Source organism: Podarcis tiliguerta (assembly GCF_965153285.1).
Source record: "Podarcis tiliguerta genome assembly, chromosome: 8".
Lineage (NCBI taxonomy): Eukaryota > Metazoa > Chordata > Lepidosauria > Squamata > Lacertidae > Podarcis > Podarcis tiliguerta.
Window position 1 is genome coordinate 42,766,866 of NC_139541.1, and position 18,059 is coordinate 42,784,924.

General features: G+C 45.6%; 1 protein-coding gene across 2 annotated transcripts in view; it reads right to left on the bottom strand.

Annotated features, from left to right (window-relative positions):
* The window catches only part of BEAN1 (brain expressed associated with NEDD4 1), a 48,269-nt gene that overhangs the window by 22,701 nt on the left and 7,509 nt on the right, over window positions 1-18,059 (bottom strand). For both annotated transcript variants that reach the window (XM_083454517.1, XM_083454518.1), the window contains exons 2-3: window positions 11,261-11,336; window positions 5,377-5,496 (exon numbers count right to left, since the gene is read on the bottom strand). In XM_083454517.1, coding sequence (XP_083310643.1) covers window positions 5,377-5,496; window positions 11,261-11,267 — 127 coding nt within the window. In that variant the 5' untranslated portion in view covers window positions 11,268-11,336. The remainder of the gene's footprint in view (window positions 1-5,376; window positions 5,497-11,260; window positions 11,337-18,059) is intronic.

Here is an 18,059-nt window from a genome sequence, read left to right on the forward strand (position 1 = left end):
AAGATAAACTACCACTTAACCGTTCTCCTCCCAAAGTTGGGTCCACTGGTAGCAAGACACTTGGCTGTAGCCAATTAAGTTCTGTTCAGAAGACACCCATTGAAAACAATAGACCTAAGTTGACCATGGCTATTAATTTTAAGAGTCTACTGAGAGTAGAACCAACAGTGACTACAACCCTGGGCAACTGGCAGGAGGAGAGGGGAATCAAGGTTTTCCTACACGGGTTATTTATAGTATTTGGCAGGAAATTGTATGCGTGCAAAATAAAGAAGTGTAGAGAAGTCTCATCTTTCCTAAGACTTTGTTTGGAGAGTAGCACTGCCCCATCATTATCATCAGCAGCATCGTCATTTCTTAAACTCGCTGTTAGCATTCCATTTCCATCTAATAAATCGCCTTGCCAATTTCGCCTTCCTGAACCGCTCCCATTGTAGCAACTGACTTCTTCCTCGGCAGACACTGTGGTCATCTGGCTTCCTTGAAAAGCCGGAACAAAATGCTCTCCATCACTTCCTTTCATCTGGCCATTAAATAAATGAATACAGGATATTAGGTTAAGGCATTAATGACTCAGCAGACCGGGGGTAATTTGGAAATTGCTTCCGATCTCAGCTGCGGTGATGCTCTGCCAACATCCTTCTCCTGGCAATGTCTCTTTCTCCCATGGACACCCACCCACCCAATGTCTCCCAGATGTCTTGGCATATTGGGAAAACCTATTCATTCTTTGAGTCATCCATGTATGAATGCATTCTCAGAGAGGGGCAAAGGCAGACACAGTAGACATGCTTATATTAAAGTGAAGGCATTTGAAAGCATGAGTTGTCCTCCAGCCTATACAGAAAGTATCCACAGAGCAATATGCTAGATTGGCTTAGCAAATTCAAAGTGAATCATGCTTCTGAGAAGACATGTGTGTGTAAGAAGGAAGTGTGAATTGCTATGCTGGATCAGACAAAGGTTTGTCTAGTATAACAGGTGTGTGCAATCAGCAACCCTAGGACAAAAGCCCCCTGCAAGAGACCCAGTCATCCAGCAAGAGCAATCTGTCCCTCTTGCAGCAGATTGCTCAGTGGGGAGGAAGAGGGAGACAGAGATGGGGAGCTGAAAAAGAAGAAGGGAGTAGCCCCATTCACCCCTGACTTTGGCCCCACCCACAGTCAGCATGCAGACTGACAGCTGACCTCTGAGGAATTGTGGTTCTTTATAGAAAAAAGGTTGGCAGCCACTGTAGGCTAGCATTCAGTTCAGCAGCCAACCAGATGATGCTTGAGAGCATCATTCTCATAAGTGGGCCATGGAAGTGCGATCATCACTTCCATGACCCACTTCCCAGAAGGAGGTATTCAGCTATATAAAGCCCCCATACACAGAGGTTCTGTTTAGCAACTGGTCATGTCCCACCATGTCTCCTGGCAGGACCAGCCTTGAAGCGTGTCAGACCTTAGCAAAAGAGGAAGATCTAGCACTGATGGGATTCCACAGGAGTCAGTGGAGATTAATAACTCACCTTGGAATACACCTAGCATCAAAGAAGCTGCAGGTCAGGAGGAACCAATGCACCCTGACAGGTTTTACCTCCTCATTAAGACCTCAAGCAAAGACACAGTGGCATGTCTGTATGGAGGTACAAGGTCCAGTAACAGCAGAAGGACACTCCCTGAACTTTTCTTGTGAGTAGGATGCTCGATTCCTCAAGTGCTCTGCATAAGGGCCCTGATTGCAAGCCAAGAAGTGGTGGGGCAGCCACACCAACCATTAAGCTGCTCAAATAAAGACAAACCAGTGCGGAAGCAACATCTCTTCTTGCCTCTGTTCCCTCTTGGACAGCACCCCCTGCTGTTCTAAATCTCCTAAATTTTGACTTACTAGACAGTTCCTGATCTGTGTGGCATACAAAGTAACCACTCTTTCTCTGAGCCATGACCCTTTCCCTGAAAAATCCTTCCATGATTTTAAGAAGTCCTGTAAACTACTGCCCTTCATCACATCTTGTGATAGTGAATTCCATAATTTCTTACATGTTGTGTAAATAGTTCAAGGTTCTTTACTTCAAAATATTTATTTCAAAATTACAGTGGTACCTCTGGTTACGTACTTAATTCATTCTGGAAGTCCGTTTTTAACCTGAAACTGTTCTTAACCTGAGGTACCACTTTAGCTAATGGGGCCTCCCGCTGCCGCCACACCAACGCCGTGCGATTTCTGTTCTCATCCTGAGGTAAAGTTCTTAACCCGAGGTACTACTTCTGGGTTAACGGAGTCTGTAACCCGAAGTGTTTGTAACCTGAGGTGTTTGTAACCTGGGGTACCACTGTACTTACATAGATATAAAACATAATAAAACACACTTATTACAGATAAAGAAATACAAAGTATAGTAATACAAAAGTTAGCAAAATCATTTATAACAGCACAAGGCAATTATAAAATGCCTCTCAGAGTTTAAAAGAAGACATGTTCAGCAGCAGTCTAAAAATGGGAGGACTTCTCTAGGAGAGTTCCAGAATCACAGGGCCAGCACAAAAAAGACACTGTCCCTGGTACTAACCAACTGGAATATCTGAAAACAACAAGACCAACAAGGGTTGGACCTTAAGCCTTTAGCACCCCTGTAAGGGAGTCTAGGCTGAGATAAAGTAATGAGTCCAAGCTCATTCAATCAGCTCCAAGTCTACATGAGGATTTGAACTCAGGTCTCCACTCCAAAGTGCTATATGGGGAATGGCCATAGCTCATGGGTGGAGCATCTGCATTGTATACAGAAGGTTCAATCCCTTGCATCTCCAGGTATGGCTGGGAAAGAACCCATATCCAGGAGAGCCACTGCCAGTCAGTGCAGACAATATGGAGCTAGGTGGACCAGTGGTCTCACTCAGTATAACGCAGTTTCCTATGTTCCTAAGCACCACACTGCACTAGCAAAATACTTTGCAAACCAGGTAAATGAAAACATGCCATTATTTAAACATGCCATCCCTAACATCTGAAAGCATTATAGTTCCAGGAATGCATTATGCTTTCCCTGAACCTGTAGGTTGGTCCTAACACAAGGAAGTGAGGCAGATAGAATGGGACTTGCCCAAGTGTTAGAATATGTGAGCAGAGTTTGGCCATCCACCCATCGAAGAAACCTTCGGGTCTAAGACCTGCTGACATAACTCCTGAAAGGTTAGACTCACATAACCAGGAAATTTCTTCCTGAAAGCCCACATTGTTAGTTGGCATTGTTAGTTCCAGAAATGGCCAATGAAGGACTTCCTCCCAATGCAAATATCAGGCTCAGATGAGGGATTTCCTTAAACTGGCTGCTGGAAAAGATTGCATTGCCCCTCCCCTGTAGAGATCCTGATAATTATCAGCTGCCTTCCATTTGAAGCAATTTACATTACATCCCCATCCTGGGTGCATGTTAATTGCAGAGACACATTAAACATCTCACGCAGTTTCGCCCTTAAGTACGCTCTTTTCTTAAGTGCACAGAACAAATGTTAGAATTAGGAAGGATGGAGTGGGGAGGAGTAATACAATGGGGAAGGAATTGGCATGCAATGTGCTTTTACGGATGTGAACGGAATCCCAGTCAGTCAATGTTGTGCTCTCTAAAATTGCCAGCTGGTTGCAGATACCATTAATTGATCCTATTACAAAAGTACCTGACTCATTATGCAGTAAAGAGTTTACTTGTGAGTAGCACATGGAGGATTCAGCTGACATCTGCTGTCTTGCTGAAGCCATGCACACTCCATACTGAATTCTGTCTTCCTGTCAACGGTAGGGATATTTCAAGCAAAAAACAAACCCATACATAGATGCATAAAAAGAAAAATCTAAAAGACAATTATATTTGTTAAAAACTAAATTAAAACATCCCACCCAAGCAAAAGGGCCATAGACAATTAAAAGTCAATGGCCTGATAAAAATAATAATGTTTTGCCTCGTGTCTAACAATATGTTAACAAAAATGTCAGGCCAGCCTCGCCGGGGAGAGCATTTCACAAGTGGGGAGCCACTATGAAAAAGCCCATTTTTGTGTTGCCTCCCTCCAGATCTCCTGTGGGGGCTTCAGATAACTATTGCAGGGTCCAGGTCAGTTCCTAGGTGATCCTGTTAGGATCCTGATCTGCAGAAGACTTTGTAGTTCAAAACCAGCACATTGAATTGATTCTGGAAACTGACTGGAAGCCAGTGCAGTCAGGCCAGGGTCAGTGTTATGTGCTCAGACTGTCTTGCTCAGATGAGCAACCTGGCCACCGATTTCTGCACCAGCTGCATTATCCAAGGCATCTGCAAAGGATTCTTAAGAATAAGAATAAGAATTTTATTATTTATACCTCGCCCATCTGGCTGGGTTTCTCCAGCCACTCTGGGCTGCTTACTGCATATATCAAAACATAATAAAACATCAGACATTAAAAACTTCCCAGTATAGGGCTGCCTTCAGATGTCTTCTAAAAGTTATGTAGTTCTTTATCTCCTTCACATCTGAAGGGAGGGTGTTCCACTTCGCTTCTTGCAGTGAGGGAACCAGCAGAAGACCCTCAGAGGAGGACCTCAGTGTCTGGGCTGTAGGATGAGGGTGGAAACGCTCCTTCGGATATACTGGGCCGAGACCATTTAGGGCTTTAAAGGTCAGCACCAACACTTTGAATTGCGCTCAGAAACACATGAACAATGAGCTTCATCATGCCCACAGCTGGCTAACTTGAAATTTCATGTTGGATTCCCCCCTTACTGGATCAAATCCACTGTTTAACTGTCTTTTTTGGGGGGTGGGGGTGGGAGATGATCTGCAACTTCAGAAGAATCACACAGTACAGCCATATTTTGGTGCATGGCTTCAGAATGATGAAAGTGGTGAGGTCACATAATTAAATGCTCCCCTGTCTCAAGAACTCCCTGCTCAGGGGCAGCTGCAGTTAACAGATTATGGGGAAGGTTAGACTAGCCTAGAAAGAGTTCTCTCTAATGTGATAATTTTCCTAGTGGAGGGTATTATTGACAAGCAATCCTAGCATTTTGAAGCTGTAAGGTTCAAGGGGGGCTGTGCCATGATTCTTTTCAATATATTTCCTAACTCTTTCACAGTGTTCGAAGGGTAGTCCAACCACCGTAGACATGCATACCTACATGAATGGCAATAATGTCCGATGCTTTACTGTGTTTTTATATATGCTGTAAGCCGCCCAGAGTGGCTGTGGGAACCCAGCCAGATGGGCAGGGAATAATAATAATAATAATAATAATAATAATAATAATAATAATAAGCTATAGAGGTACCAACCAAACCACTCAGACCCATCTAAGGTCTCTGGCCTGGTCAGTATGAATATAACTGATCCCACTGAAGGATATCCTGAAGGATTACTCACTTGAACAGGTGATCTTGATGGACCCATAGTCTTTGCCACAGTTCTTCTTGAAGTGGCAACGCAGGCAGTTCAGCAGGCACTGAAGTTCCTCCTTTCTGCAAGGCTGGATGCCCTTTTCATCTGGGGGGAAAAGAGAGGAAGGGGGAAAAGGGGGCGGGGCAGGTTGATCAAGCAGGGACATATGTACATTAACAAGGGATCAGATCTTTGCAAGACTCATTGCTTGGATGAGAGTTTTGTTTTGCTGTCTTTCCACACAACTCAGGAGCAAAAACCAGGCTTTGCCTTCCCTTTTATCAGTCAGTGGGAAAACAGTGCAGGACTCAAGCAAACCTCTGCTAATTTGAGTTGTGTCTCTAAGCTTGGGCATTGTGAAATTCAAAAAAGTGCAAATTTGGAAAGATAATGTGTGAAATGAATCTCAGCTATCTTTCCAAATTTGCACTTTTTTTTAGGAAGTACGAGCAAGGTATGTTTACATTAAAATGTGAATGCCAACCACCACAATCATTAGTCACGGGTGATGGGAGGCCATAGTGTAATCAAAACCTCTGCAGGGCCACAGGTACTTCATCCCTGCCATGAAATATTCTTGGGGAAGGGTTTGGGGAGCAACCAGTCTCAGAAATTGTCTCCCTGCTCCTTTAAGCCCCAGGCAGACAGAGAAATCACATCTCAGTCTTGGCTGTCTCAGCATTCGCAGCTGGGCCCTGTTTTCTGCTGCCAACATTCACTGGCAGTTGGAAGGCAGAGGGCACAGGGGGCCCTTGGCACCTGCCAGTTTTTCTAGGGTGGGCTTGGGTGGGAATTCATTTTGATATCCCAATATTTTGGAATGTATCCAGTCCTAGTCCTACTCAGAACAGACTAAATGAACTTAAAGAAAAATACCTTAGGTAGAGTGGAATTATATGAGTTGGTGGTATATACATAAATCAAATAAATACCAGCATCCTTGCCACCCCCTGGGCTCAGGCCACCTTCCTCTCTTAATACTTTGGCACCATGCGATGATGTAATGGAAAAATTTGAAAGTGAAAATAAATGAGAGGCTGACCACAAACCAACTGCTCTTTGCAATCAAGGATTAGGAGACTGGTAGCCCAGCCTTCAGCTAGCCGTGCAAAAGGCAGGCTGCCTAAATCAGGTTTTTGTTTCTCTTCCAGTCTATTTAACTCAAGGCCTTTGTGTCAGCTTTCATAGCCCAAAGCCCATGCAGTTAGGCGTAATTGTTCGTGATTTGCAATTCTCCATACAGCTGCTCCAGCAGAAGATGTCAGTACCCCCAATGCATTTTTCAAATATCACTGCCTCTGACCACACGCTGGTTTTGTATGGCTTAGGCAGCCACAGGCTTGCAGAAACCTGGAGGCCCAGCTTTGCATGGAGACCCATAATGAGATCAGTTTGGCTTCTGTGCTTTTAGCACTTGGCGGATAAACGTTCTCTGTGCAGCCATTCATTAGTGGCAGGTATCTAAAAGTCAGAATCTTGGAAACAAGGGCATTTCCCCAACAAGGACAGTGTTGACTCAGCCTCCTCTAAGTCACACAACATATAGATCCCAATCTAGCACTCTTTACAGGAATATTAAAACCCCCCAAGACAAGACTGTCTTACAAATAGCTGCCCACAAACTTACTAACTAACCTACAACTATTTGAGTAGCCATGTGCCCACAAATACTTAACGTCCACAAATATTACGATGGCCCCAAAATGAAAAACGATATTCCAGTCTGCAATAGGTGTTATTTATTTTTTGGTGGGGAGAGTTTGAACTTTATTGCTAGCTGGCAAGAAACAGTGCTGAGGTGCTATGAAGGTTGTTTTGGAAAGACTGGTGCTGCTTTAGATGACCACAGTGTCTATGTCTCTGCTTGCTTCCCACCTGCTCAAACTGTAGGTTTTCTAACAACGCAGGCTGATCAGCAGAGCAGCAGGCAGCAACACAGAAAAACACGTGTTTTTCAGAACACACAGCTAGTCCTGAAAAAGCATCCTTCTCCCTTCTCAACAAAGCAGCAGCTAGTTATTACAAAAACAATTCAGGTTTCTAGTACTCATCTCTCCACTAGGAAAAGACCCACTGAATCTTTAGAACTTCCTACTGCTCAGAGAAGTGCAGATTACAACAATTCCCTTTATTTGCAAAGTTTAGGGATGAGTATGGATCCTTATGTAGGTAAAATAGTGCCATCCATGCAAGAGGGAGATATCAGCAAACTTGGGGGAACCTCAAGTTTTGCAGAGATCTCAAAAATCTTATTTGGTAAAAAAAAATCTAATACCCAATGATGACTGGGCATGTTCAGTGGACACTGAATGCTGAGTTGCTTTTGGAGCAAAAGATGGAAAACTGGATAGGGGGGATGGAATGGAGTTTCCTGGAAAAGAGCAGAGCTAGCTATAACCCTGAATAGGATGATCAATCAAAACCTTTATTGCATTAGCAAACTGCCATAGCAAAATAAGACAATACAAAAAAGAAAAAAGACAAACTAGAGACAAGCAGCCCAGCAAAATTCAGGTGTTTTGGCTGGCGTAGTGACATTTAAGTTACCCGAAGACAATAATGCAAAGATATAATAGCCAGCGCCCAAACAAGAATGTTCTTTAAAATTGCCTAAGGTGTGTTTTTCATCAAAGAAAAAGAGGTCCCACCCGTGTGAGCGGAGTCGAAATCCCTCCAGGATGCAGCAGGCAGAAGCAGCCCTACAGAATCCTCCAGATACTGTAAAGAACATTTGTTTCTAAACAGAAGAAAATCAAGCAGACTACCCCGAACAGTCTAAGCAGACTGAAGAACAACCCTGGGCACCCGGAAAGTGAGGAGTGAAGTCTCCACTCATGAGCAGGTGAGCAGAGAGTCCAATCCTGCTAGGTTCTATTTTATCAGCCGATTGCTTCTAATCTCCACTATGGGCCATGGCAAGCGGCCAAGGGACCTGGATGAGGCAATGCCTCCCCCGAGGCCCAAACAGTCCAAGATTGATACTTTTTTTCTTAACTGTAATAGAAATAATGAGGAAGTTAGCTACATGGTTGAAACTCACAATCGTTTTAATCCTTTAATTGACCTCGCAGCCGATATAGAAGTGGAGGGGGTGAACTCGAAGACAACGAATAATGCCAACGATAATGACAAAGAGGTGAGAGCCACCTCGAAGGGGGAGCCCGAGTTGGCCCTCGGCGATGGCATGGGACTCGATCATTTCCAATTAATAACCAGGACCCTGCGCTGCATCTTTAAGAGCATAAATGGGATCTCCATGCAGGTGGATAATCTCCACCAAAAGCTTGAGGCCCATTTGCTAGAGCTCCAGCTCAACCACACTCTGCCTCCGAGGGATTTAAAGGGACAGAGGTATACCTCCCTTATTAGACATGAAAGTGGTACTGGTGGTCACCTCCTAAAAACTCAATTGGACTCTCAATCTCTGATTTTACAACCAAACAAAATATGTCTAACTATACACAGTAGGGACCCCAGGTCCCCAAGGTGGAATAATTCGAGAGATGTCAAAGATCATCTGAGGCAACTCCTTCAGATTTGGCCTCCGCTAATAGACCTCAGTACAGTGAAACTTTTAAACTACCACCATCGGCTCCAAAAAGTATTGCTCTCCTTCCAGTCTCCAAAAATTCCCTCCATACTGGTTAGGCGTAAAGCGTTTCTGGCCACCTGGGGCATCTTCCCAACAAGAGTCTTTAATGACACCAGGATTAAACCTCTCTTCCGCAGCACCGTACAAAAAGGTAGCTGCCCGCCAGACAGGCGTGACTCAGTCTTGAAACTCAAGTTGTCCACCCGGGAACCTCACCCTCCCTCTCAGCCCAAGCTTCCTGGTTTATCTACTCCAGCAACAAAGAAGCATGACCAAAGCGGGCCCAGCCATCTGGATATCTCAGAGGAGAGGGACCTTATTTCATCCTATGGCGAGTTGCCATTAGTAGAACAGCAGGAAGTTATAAACAGGCTTGATACACTCAAGCAGCATCTTACACATGTACTTCAAGAGAAAATCTCCTCAAATCCTGGACATAGCAACCTATTAAATCAAAGGAAACCAGTTATGAAGGGGCTAACACCCCAGAAACCCCTGCCAAATACTGGGACTCCAATAACGGATGATTTGGCAGTCTGCCTGGCGGAAGCTCCTCATACACCGTCGCAACGCAGACCCCCTTCACCTCTACTAATAGATCTGCAATCAACTACCTCGTCCTCCGCCTTAAAGAGTAACGCGCCAAACACACCTCATCCTGGTAATCTGTCAATGTCCTGAATAGGAATATTCCATTTTTATGGATTCACAAGGCCCTTTCTCGTCTCAGTATGCAATCTTATTGCTGATATAAATCATATCATATTCAAGATTTGCTTGCTTCATGTCTCTTCTGTGCAATAACCTGATTAGTTTCCAAAGCCATATGAAAAAACCCTCACCTTCTTGTTGTTGCAGCCGCTTTCCTTCCCACCCCCACCCTCTCCTTATTATAAAACACTCTTTGGCTTCACAGTACATGGAAGCTGTGTTTGAAAATAAAATTGCACCAAAGCTATCAAAACAGGTCTCTGTTGTATTAATTGGAAGTGTTAGAGGAGGGCTCTGGGGAATGATATGATATTTAAGGGAACAGAAGGCACAAAGAGTGACTTGTTTAGAATCTGGTGGCAGAGGAAGCTGAGGCATCCTCAAAGGAGGCAAGCAGGAAGTGACCCAGAAACATACGTCCTCCTGAATCAATTCACAACAGGTGCAGAATATCAGAAAGTTCTAAATTAGCTGCCTATGCCTGGGGACCAACTAGAATCACAGTGTTGAGTTGATTAACCGGTCAGCTTTATCAACACAAATTTAACAACTAAAAAGGTCTGACAAAATGCAGTTATTTATTCAATAATTTTGAAGCACCACTTAATATTTTAAAACCTCTAAGGGGTGTATAACATTAAAAACAATCTGAAATATAAAGGAAGATAAAATAAAACCAGTAAAATCATAGTACAAAAACCATATAAGAACAGGAATGCAGGGAATCCAAACAAGTAAATAATAACAACAGGGTTGTTAAGGGTCAAGGAAGGCCTGAGCAAAAAGTCAAGTCTTTGCAATACATCAGAAGCAAATGATGGAAGGGTGGTCCATAGTATAGGGGCAATCGTGGAAAATGCACATTTTTAGGTTACATTCTGTAGGGTGCAATGTGGTACCACAGGTACAATTGCCCCAAGCAATGACTCAAGGGTCCCCAAGCAATAGTAGCTCCAAGGAGAAGATGAACCTAACTCATTTCCAGTAAACCTGTCAGCAACAGATTCTGCACATGGCTCCCTGATCTGTGATGATTAACCTTTGCCAAGGAACTACCAACTCCTCTGAAGATGAAGAAAGTTCTGAACAGCTTCCAAGGACTATACCATGGCAGCCTCAAGCCCTGCCAACTAGAGCACTGGTCAGTTGGTGCTCTCAGAATGTGTGGCTTCAGTCTTGATCCTCCAGGGGAGACTGTAAAGCTGTGGAAGGTGCTGCAGGCCATTCCTGAGGCAACTTGCTCCTCTTGTTCTTCACTGTAGGATCACTGTCCAGGGTGCTGGAAATCTTGCTTCTGTTTTCCAACTCAGCACCCTTCAGAATCCTGACCTCATCCAGGCACAAAGATGACTTGGCTAGTCCCGCCTCTTTCCCACCACCACTTTCCCCCAGTGATGGCTACTGCTATGGGTCAGGACACTACGACAGTCTTACACACTTCAATCAATAGGAGAGACAACAAAGGAAATGAAATGCTGGGTGACAAGCAAAAATGTGAGTAGAAGACTGGGAAAGTTGAGGATAACGAGGGATGAATATACGCAGAGAAAATTTCTATGTACTTACGGTTCATTTCAGCTGCGGATGAGGACAACACAGGTAAAGCCAAAGGCTACAGAAATGGTAGGTTTTGAAGAGGGATCTGAAGGAAGAAGGAGACCCAGCAATGATACATCTGCTGTGTGAAAATCTGAGAACATTTTCCATGCTTCAACGAAGACCGTATTAGTCATGGTGAGGCAGCTGGGCACCAGCATAAAATCCTAAAAATGATTCTCTGAACCCTCTGCCCCCCCCCCTTTTTTGCCTTTCTGTTCAAAACAGCAAATCATCCAGGAGAAATCACTCACCTCCCATTTAATAAGAAATAATAACCATTTTGGAGTCATTGCTGAGCCTCAGCAAGCAATATATATTTCTAGGCTGAGTCCTTGACTGATGTTTAAGACACCTCTGAGCAGAACAACACCACAGTTCAATATGGAACTGGAATATGCTCTTAATCCCTCTAGGAATCCATACAGACTACGAGTGCAGGAAGGATCATAAAAGTGTTCTCTGTGAAGGACATGACACTCTGGAGGGCTGCAGAGCTTTCTCAACAAGTCATTTCCCATGAAGGATTCAGCTGCTCAAAGGCAAGCCACGGTTGATTCATTCTGGACTAGTTCAGATGTTATGTTGGGATATGAGGATGCTAGAGGAGGGTTGTATTTTGAGGTATATTATGCCAGAATCTTTCTGTTGCTAGAATCTGAGCGAGCACACCAGGCTCTCTAGCGTAAACACACCCTTTAGATCAGCTTTCCCCATCCTAGTGCCCTCCAATTGTTGCTGGATTACAGTTCCCATCATCCTTGACTATTGGCCATATTGTCTGGGGCTGATGGGAGTTGGAAGTCCAACAACACCAGAAGGACTCCACCTTGGCTACCCCTGGGTTAAATAAGCAACCGTTCCAACAAGCTCAGAAATTATGGGAAACTGGTTAGTTTAAAAATCAGAAGCAATTTTTTTCTGTCTCCTTCATGCAAAAGAGGAGAGGGGATGCTTGCCCCAGTTTGTTTACAAACCCTAAATTCTGAGGAAATGTTGGGGCCCAAGCTACACCAGCTCTGGAGCTGGAGTAATTTATTTCTCTCCCACTGGAAACTGGGAGCGTGTTGGGGGCCTGTTAGGAGAATACGTAGATTCACAGCCCCTCGTGGCACACCCCTTAACCACTCATAGAATGCTTCCTCTGACATTGGAGAGAAGCCACTTGTGGACTTTTCTGCAGCCTTTCAATGGGGGCATCTAATGTTGGATCTCCCTTTTGAGGGTAGATCCATCTCTCTTTCCTTGGAGAGAGAAAGATGTGGTTGTTCTTACAACTCATGTGATACCCTCCTGGGGCACTCACATGATTTCAGTCTGAAAAGTGGTTTATAAATCTTTTAACAACATTTAAACAAACAAACAACCACATCCCTTCTCAAATGATAATAATTTAAGAGACAGCCAAATCTGCACAATTGTTCTTAAGCTGAGGCTCTCAGGAAGCTGAATCCTAAGCCAAATATCTACGTAATTATTTAAAGCAGGTGTGGGTAACCTTTGGTCTTGCAGAGGTTGCAGGACTACAATGCCCATCATCCTTGACCACTGGCCATGCTTGCTGGGGCTGATGAGAGTTGCAGCTCAGCAGCACCTGGAGGACTAAGGGTTCTCCCCACTCTTTTTACCAATACGGTAGCTGAGGTAGCATAGGCTATGAAAACGGTAAAATCCAAATTGCAATTTTAAAAATGGTTATTTAAAAACATCAAAGCCAGCAAGGGATTAAAACCCCCCACAATTAACAATATAAAGAAACAAAAACTGCAGCATCTAAAAGCCACAATATGAAATAGAGGAACGGCAATAAGAACGACAAATCAAACATTAAAAAGCCTGCTGCCGTTTGCCACCTTAAAAGCAGCTAAGTTTGGAACATCAGTAAGTCTGCAAAGGGCACTCTTGAAAAAGGCATTCCCCTGTGCCTGAAGGACTGCAAAAGCAGAGCCTAGCTATCAAAAAGGCTTACATAGGAGACGGGGTCCTGCAGAGATGGTGCAACTAATCCTCTTAAGTTAGAGCAGGGGTGGGGGCATTTTTCAGCCAGAGAGCTGCATTCTCTCATAGGCAACATTCTGGGGGCCACAGGCAGGGCCAGAGGTCAAAGTGAGTAAGCAACTGGTGCAGAGGTTTCCACATATACCCCACCATTTCTCTACCCTCCATATAGGCAAACAGGAGGTACAATCCCAATTCAAAGACATATTCCACTCTGGCCAAAATACTCAAGAAGTGTGAGTAGCAGGGTCAGAAGAGGGTGCATAGCCTCTGGGTGGTGTGGACTGGAAAGAGTCAAACCCCTGGTCCTGAGGTTCTGCCACCCCAGGATTAGAACCTCCACTTGTCACATTCTGAGTTTCTTCTGCACTTCCTACGGAACAACTGAGAACACACACAGCCTGTAGCTTATATGCTCCTAATGCCACTCCAGAGTGGTGCTCCTGGTCACTGAAGGCAATGTAGGAAGGACATGCAAGTGGAACAAGAGTCTCTCTCACTCACTCACTGTGCTGTGCATCTCATTTTCCCTACCTGGAATGTGGGAGGGAGGCTGTACTTTTTACCAGAGGTGACAGGATTCACACCTACAGTGGAAATGCATTCACTAAGAAAGGGAAGAAGAAGAAGAAGAAGAAGAAGAAGAAGAAGAAGAAGAAGAAGAAGAAGAAACACCTGAAGAAAATGAGGGCACCAGCCCCGCTCACGGATTCCGCTTGGCAAAGGAAGGCACAGCCATTGCCACACAAGCTTTCACCATAAATAAAAAACCCTTGCCTCATTCTTACAGTGTTCAGTGGTCACAAGCAATATTTAACAAATGGTGATGATGATGGCAGGAGGAACGGAGGTTCTAGAACAGTGGTTCCCAAAGTGGGAGGTACCTCCCCCTGGGGTTACCTGGGAGGTGGGCTAGAGGCAAGGGTGCAGCAGGAGGATGCTGGAGGTGTAAATGACTATCGGACTTTGAAAAGCTGGTATCAAACTGGACCAATTTCATCAATTTTGTTGAATTAACTGAACTAGTTTTACTTGGATTTTGAATTTTGAATGCAATTAATTGTTACTGTTTTGAATTTTATTGTGTTATTATCTTCCCTTATAGGGTAGGGTACGGGGCACTGGGGATGAGGTTATGGAACACTTCTTGTCATTATGCAACAGCATCAATTTTGAAAACATGGTTGATGTACCTGAGGGAAGAGGACAAGGCCTGTATAACTACCCTGACCTGTCTTTGCCAACCTGGTGCCCTCCAGATTGCCTCCATCATCACCATGCTGGCTAGCGCTGACAGAAATTGGAGTCCAACAACATCTGGAGGCAATTTCACTCTGTTACGGGGCAGTCCTATACATAACAATTCAGAAGTAAGCCCTATTGCTTTTTGGTAGGGCTTATATATATTGGATTGCAGCCTTAAACTACTTGGCTGCTCACAAATTGGAGGAGAAAAGAAAGAGCAAAGAGGCAAATCCGCCAGTCCAAGCTAAAATCAGTTATATGACTCAGACCACATTCTAATTAGTGTAATAGGAAAGGAGTTATGCCTGGCAAAATGTTGATACCTCTCCTGCCAACTTGCTAGACTTGTGCAGATTCCACAGTGTGCAAGTCATCCTTGACACAAGTTCAATGCAAGGCAATCAGAAGCTACCCTCAAATGACCTTGACTGCACAGGCTGTGACTTTGGGGCAATGGGAAGATGGAATTATTGGCTTTGGTAGATACTTTCCCTGCTTCTGTACTGTGCTTTGCTTAGGACAGGTTTGTAACAGGGGGAAAAAAAACCTTTGCGTGGTTTTGTCTTGATTTTTTTTTTTTGCAATGTTTAATGAAAATAATAAAAATTGCTTAAAAACAAAAAATTTAAACTAGGTAAAAACGGGCACCGCTCATTAAGGTGGGCTAGAAATATTGCAAATAAATGAATTCCAGATGAAACCAAGAACACAATGAATAAAATCCAAAAATGGGAAAATAGGCAGTACACCTTGGTAAATACATAAAAGCGGCAAGAGGACAGAGCAACAACTCCACTCCCCCCTGGGAAAGTGGAACAAAACAGAACAATAAATAGGCAGCCAGGCAGCACGAAAGTCAGGAGCTAATTGGACCCCATAAAAACTGGATCACATTTGCTAAAAGATTTCTGAAAGAGACAAGTCTTGGCTGGACGCCTAGAATAATATAGTGTATGGGAGGTGATTCCATCAATCCTTGGCATCTCCAGATAGAGTTGGGGGAAGAATCTCTGTTTAAAACCCTGGAGAGCTGCTGACAGTGAGCGGAGACCAGGGACAAGCTCCTGTTTCAGTCAGAGGGCCTCACTCCCTGCTGGACAACCTTCCACGGGCCATATGTGAGTTATGGGTGTGGCCAGCAGCAAAAGTGGATGGAACTACCGTTAATTTTACCTTGATACGGTAGACTAGTTTCTACGCATATACCGTATTTTTCGTCCCATAGGACACTCCGTCCCATAGGACGCACCTAGTTTTTTTGGGGGGAAATAAAGGAATTTTTTTCCCCACTTTATTTCCCCCCCAAAACCAGGTCGGGGAAACCAAACCAGGTCGGGGAACAGCAGTATGGCAGCGCTCCGCCTCCCCGCTGTCCCCCGAGCTTGTGGGGCTGGCCGATGTCTGCCCGAAGCACGGGGCGCTCTGCTTCAGCGCACCCCGCGCTCCGTGCAGCAGGCTGCTATCCGCAGCCTAGGGAGCCCTGTGGGAACTCCAGCAGGGCCCCCCAGGCTGCGGATGTCTGCCGCCCGGCGCGCGGGGCGCTCTGCTTCAGGGTGTCACGCACGCCGGGCAGCAGGCTGCTATCCACAGCCTAGGGAGCCCTGCGGGAACTCCTGCGGGCTCCCCAGGCTTGCTGATAGCTTCCTGAAGCCTGGAGAGTGAGAGGGGTCGGTGCACACCGACCCCTCTCGCTCTCCAAACTTCAGTGAAAGCCTGTATTCGCCCCATAGGGCGCAAACAGATTTCGCCTTCATTTTTGGAGGGGGAAAAGTGCGTCCTATAGGGCGAAAAATACGGTACATACAACCCTCTCAATCATCCACCCAGAGCAAGAGAAACTTGCTTGTTTTTGCCAGAGTCTGGCAAAACCACTCAGTGAGGGTGGAAATTAGGGCCAGTGGGGGTCAGGACTGGCCCAAGACATTTTGGCACCTGAGGCAAACCACAAAATGGCACCTCCTCCTTCCCAGGGAAGAAGGGGTGAGTGAAGATCTACATCAGGAACAAGGAGGAAATAAAGATCTCCATCAGGATCTGCTGCACCTGTCACCTAAGGTGGCTGCCTCCCTTTGCCTCATGGGTAGACTGGCCTTGGTGAGGGTTGTATCAGGGAGTTCCAAGGGCCAGACAGAGGCCTGGAGAGCCGCATTTGGCCACCAGGCCAGAAGTGCCATACCCTAGCGCAGATTGGCCAAATGGAAAGAGACCTCAAATGCAGAACAAATGAAAGCAGCCCTTAAGATGCCCTGGTCCAAATCTCTTTAGGCTTTAGATATAAAGGTAAAGGTAAAGGTACCCCTGCCCGTACGGGCCAGTCTTGACAGACTCTAGGGTTGTGCGCCCATCTCACTCAAAGAGGCCGAGGGCCAGCGCTGTCCGAAGACACTTCCGGGTCACGTGGCCAGCGTGACATCGCTGCTCTGGCGAGCCGGAGCCGCACACAGAAACACCGTTTACCTTCCCGCTAGTAAGCGGTCCCTATTTATCTACTTGCACCCGAGAGTGCTTTCTAACTGCTAGGTTGACAGGCGCTGGGACCGAACAGCGGGAGCGCACCCCGCCGCAGGGATTCAAACCGCCGACCTTTCGATCGGCAAGCCCTAGGCGCTGAGGCTTTAACCCACAGCGCCACCCGGTCCTACATGCTGAGTCCTGGCACCCTCAGACCAAATTCAGTCTTGCACATATCTGCGGAGCAAGCAGAGCAAGCTTCAGGCTGGACAAACGTGTATGTTGCTTCCTGCAGCAGCATCCAGCTTACAGAGGGATTATTCTGTCTTGCTGGATGAAGGATTTGGTTGGGCAGGACTTAAATGCTTTCTCAACCTCTGGCCTCTCTGGTTCCGCTTTCTGGAGCCCCAGATTGCACAGGCGCCAGCTGTACAAGCAGGCATGATCTGGAAAAGGGCGTCGAGCGGGCAGTGCCTTGCGTGCATTTAATCAAGAAGGTGCCAAAACTGGGGCAGAATTCCTTGTAGAAAGATTCTCAGCTGGCTCTTAAAGGCCCTGCTCCCAGATGGGTTAAGAGCATGGGAGCTAAGCAGCAGCTGCTTAATTAAGAAGCTCTGCCCTTCACAGTCACGTATGCCACTTCTTTCAAGGCCAAGGGAAGCGCTGCAAATGCTGCAAAGCTCAGAACCAGGAGACAGCGAGGAAAGACAAGACTAGGACTCAGCCGCTGTTTAGTAAGTAGAAGACCCCAGGTGCAACTCCCAGCATTCCCAGGGCTACATCCATGCCATACATTTAAAGCAGAGTCATACCACTTTAACTGCCATGGCTTCCCTCAAAGAATCCTGGGAACTGCTGTTTCTTAAGGCTACTGGGAACTGTAGCTCTGTGAGGGGTAAACACTAAAGCAAATCCGTATGTATTAGGGCTAGTCCATAGTGGATGGTGGCACCCACCTGACCTCCTGACAGCTGAATCACCGTGGCTTACTGGGAAAGAGAGTGGAGAGGTTGGCATGGTAGAAACGCACTGCCAGGAGGGCTGAATTGGCTCTGCTTGTGCTTTTGCGCTGTGC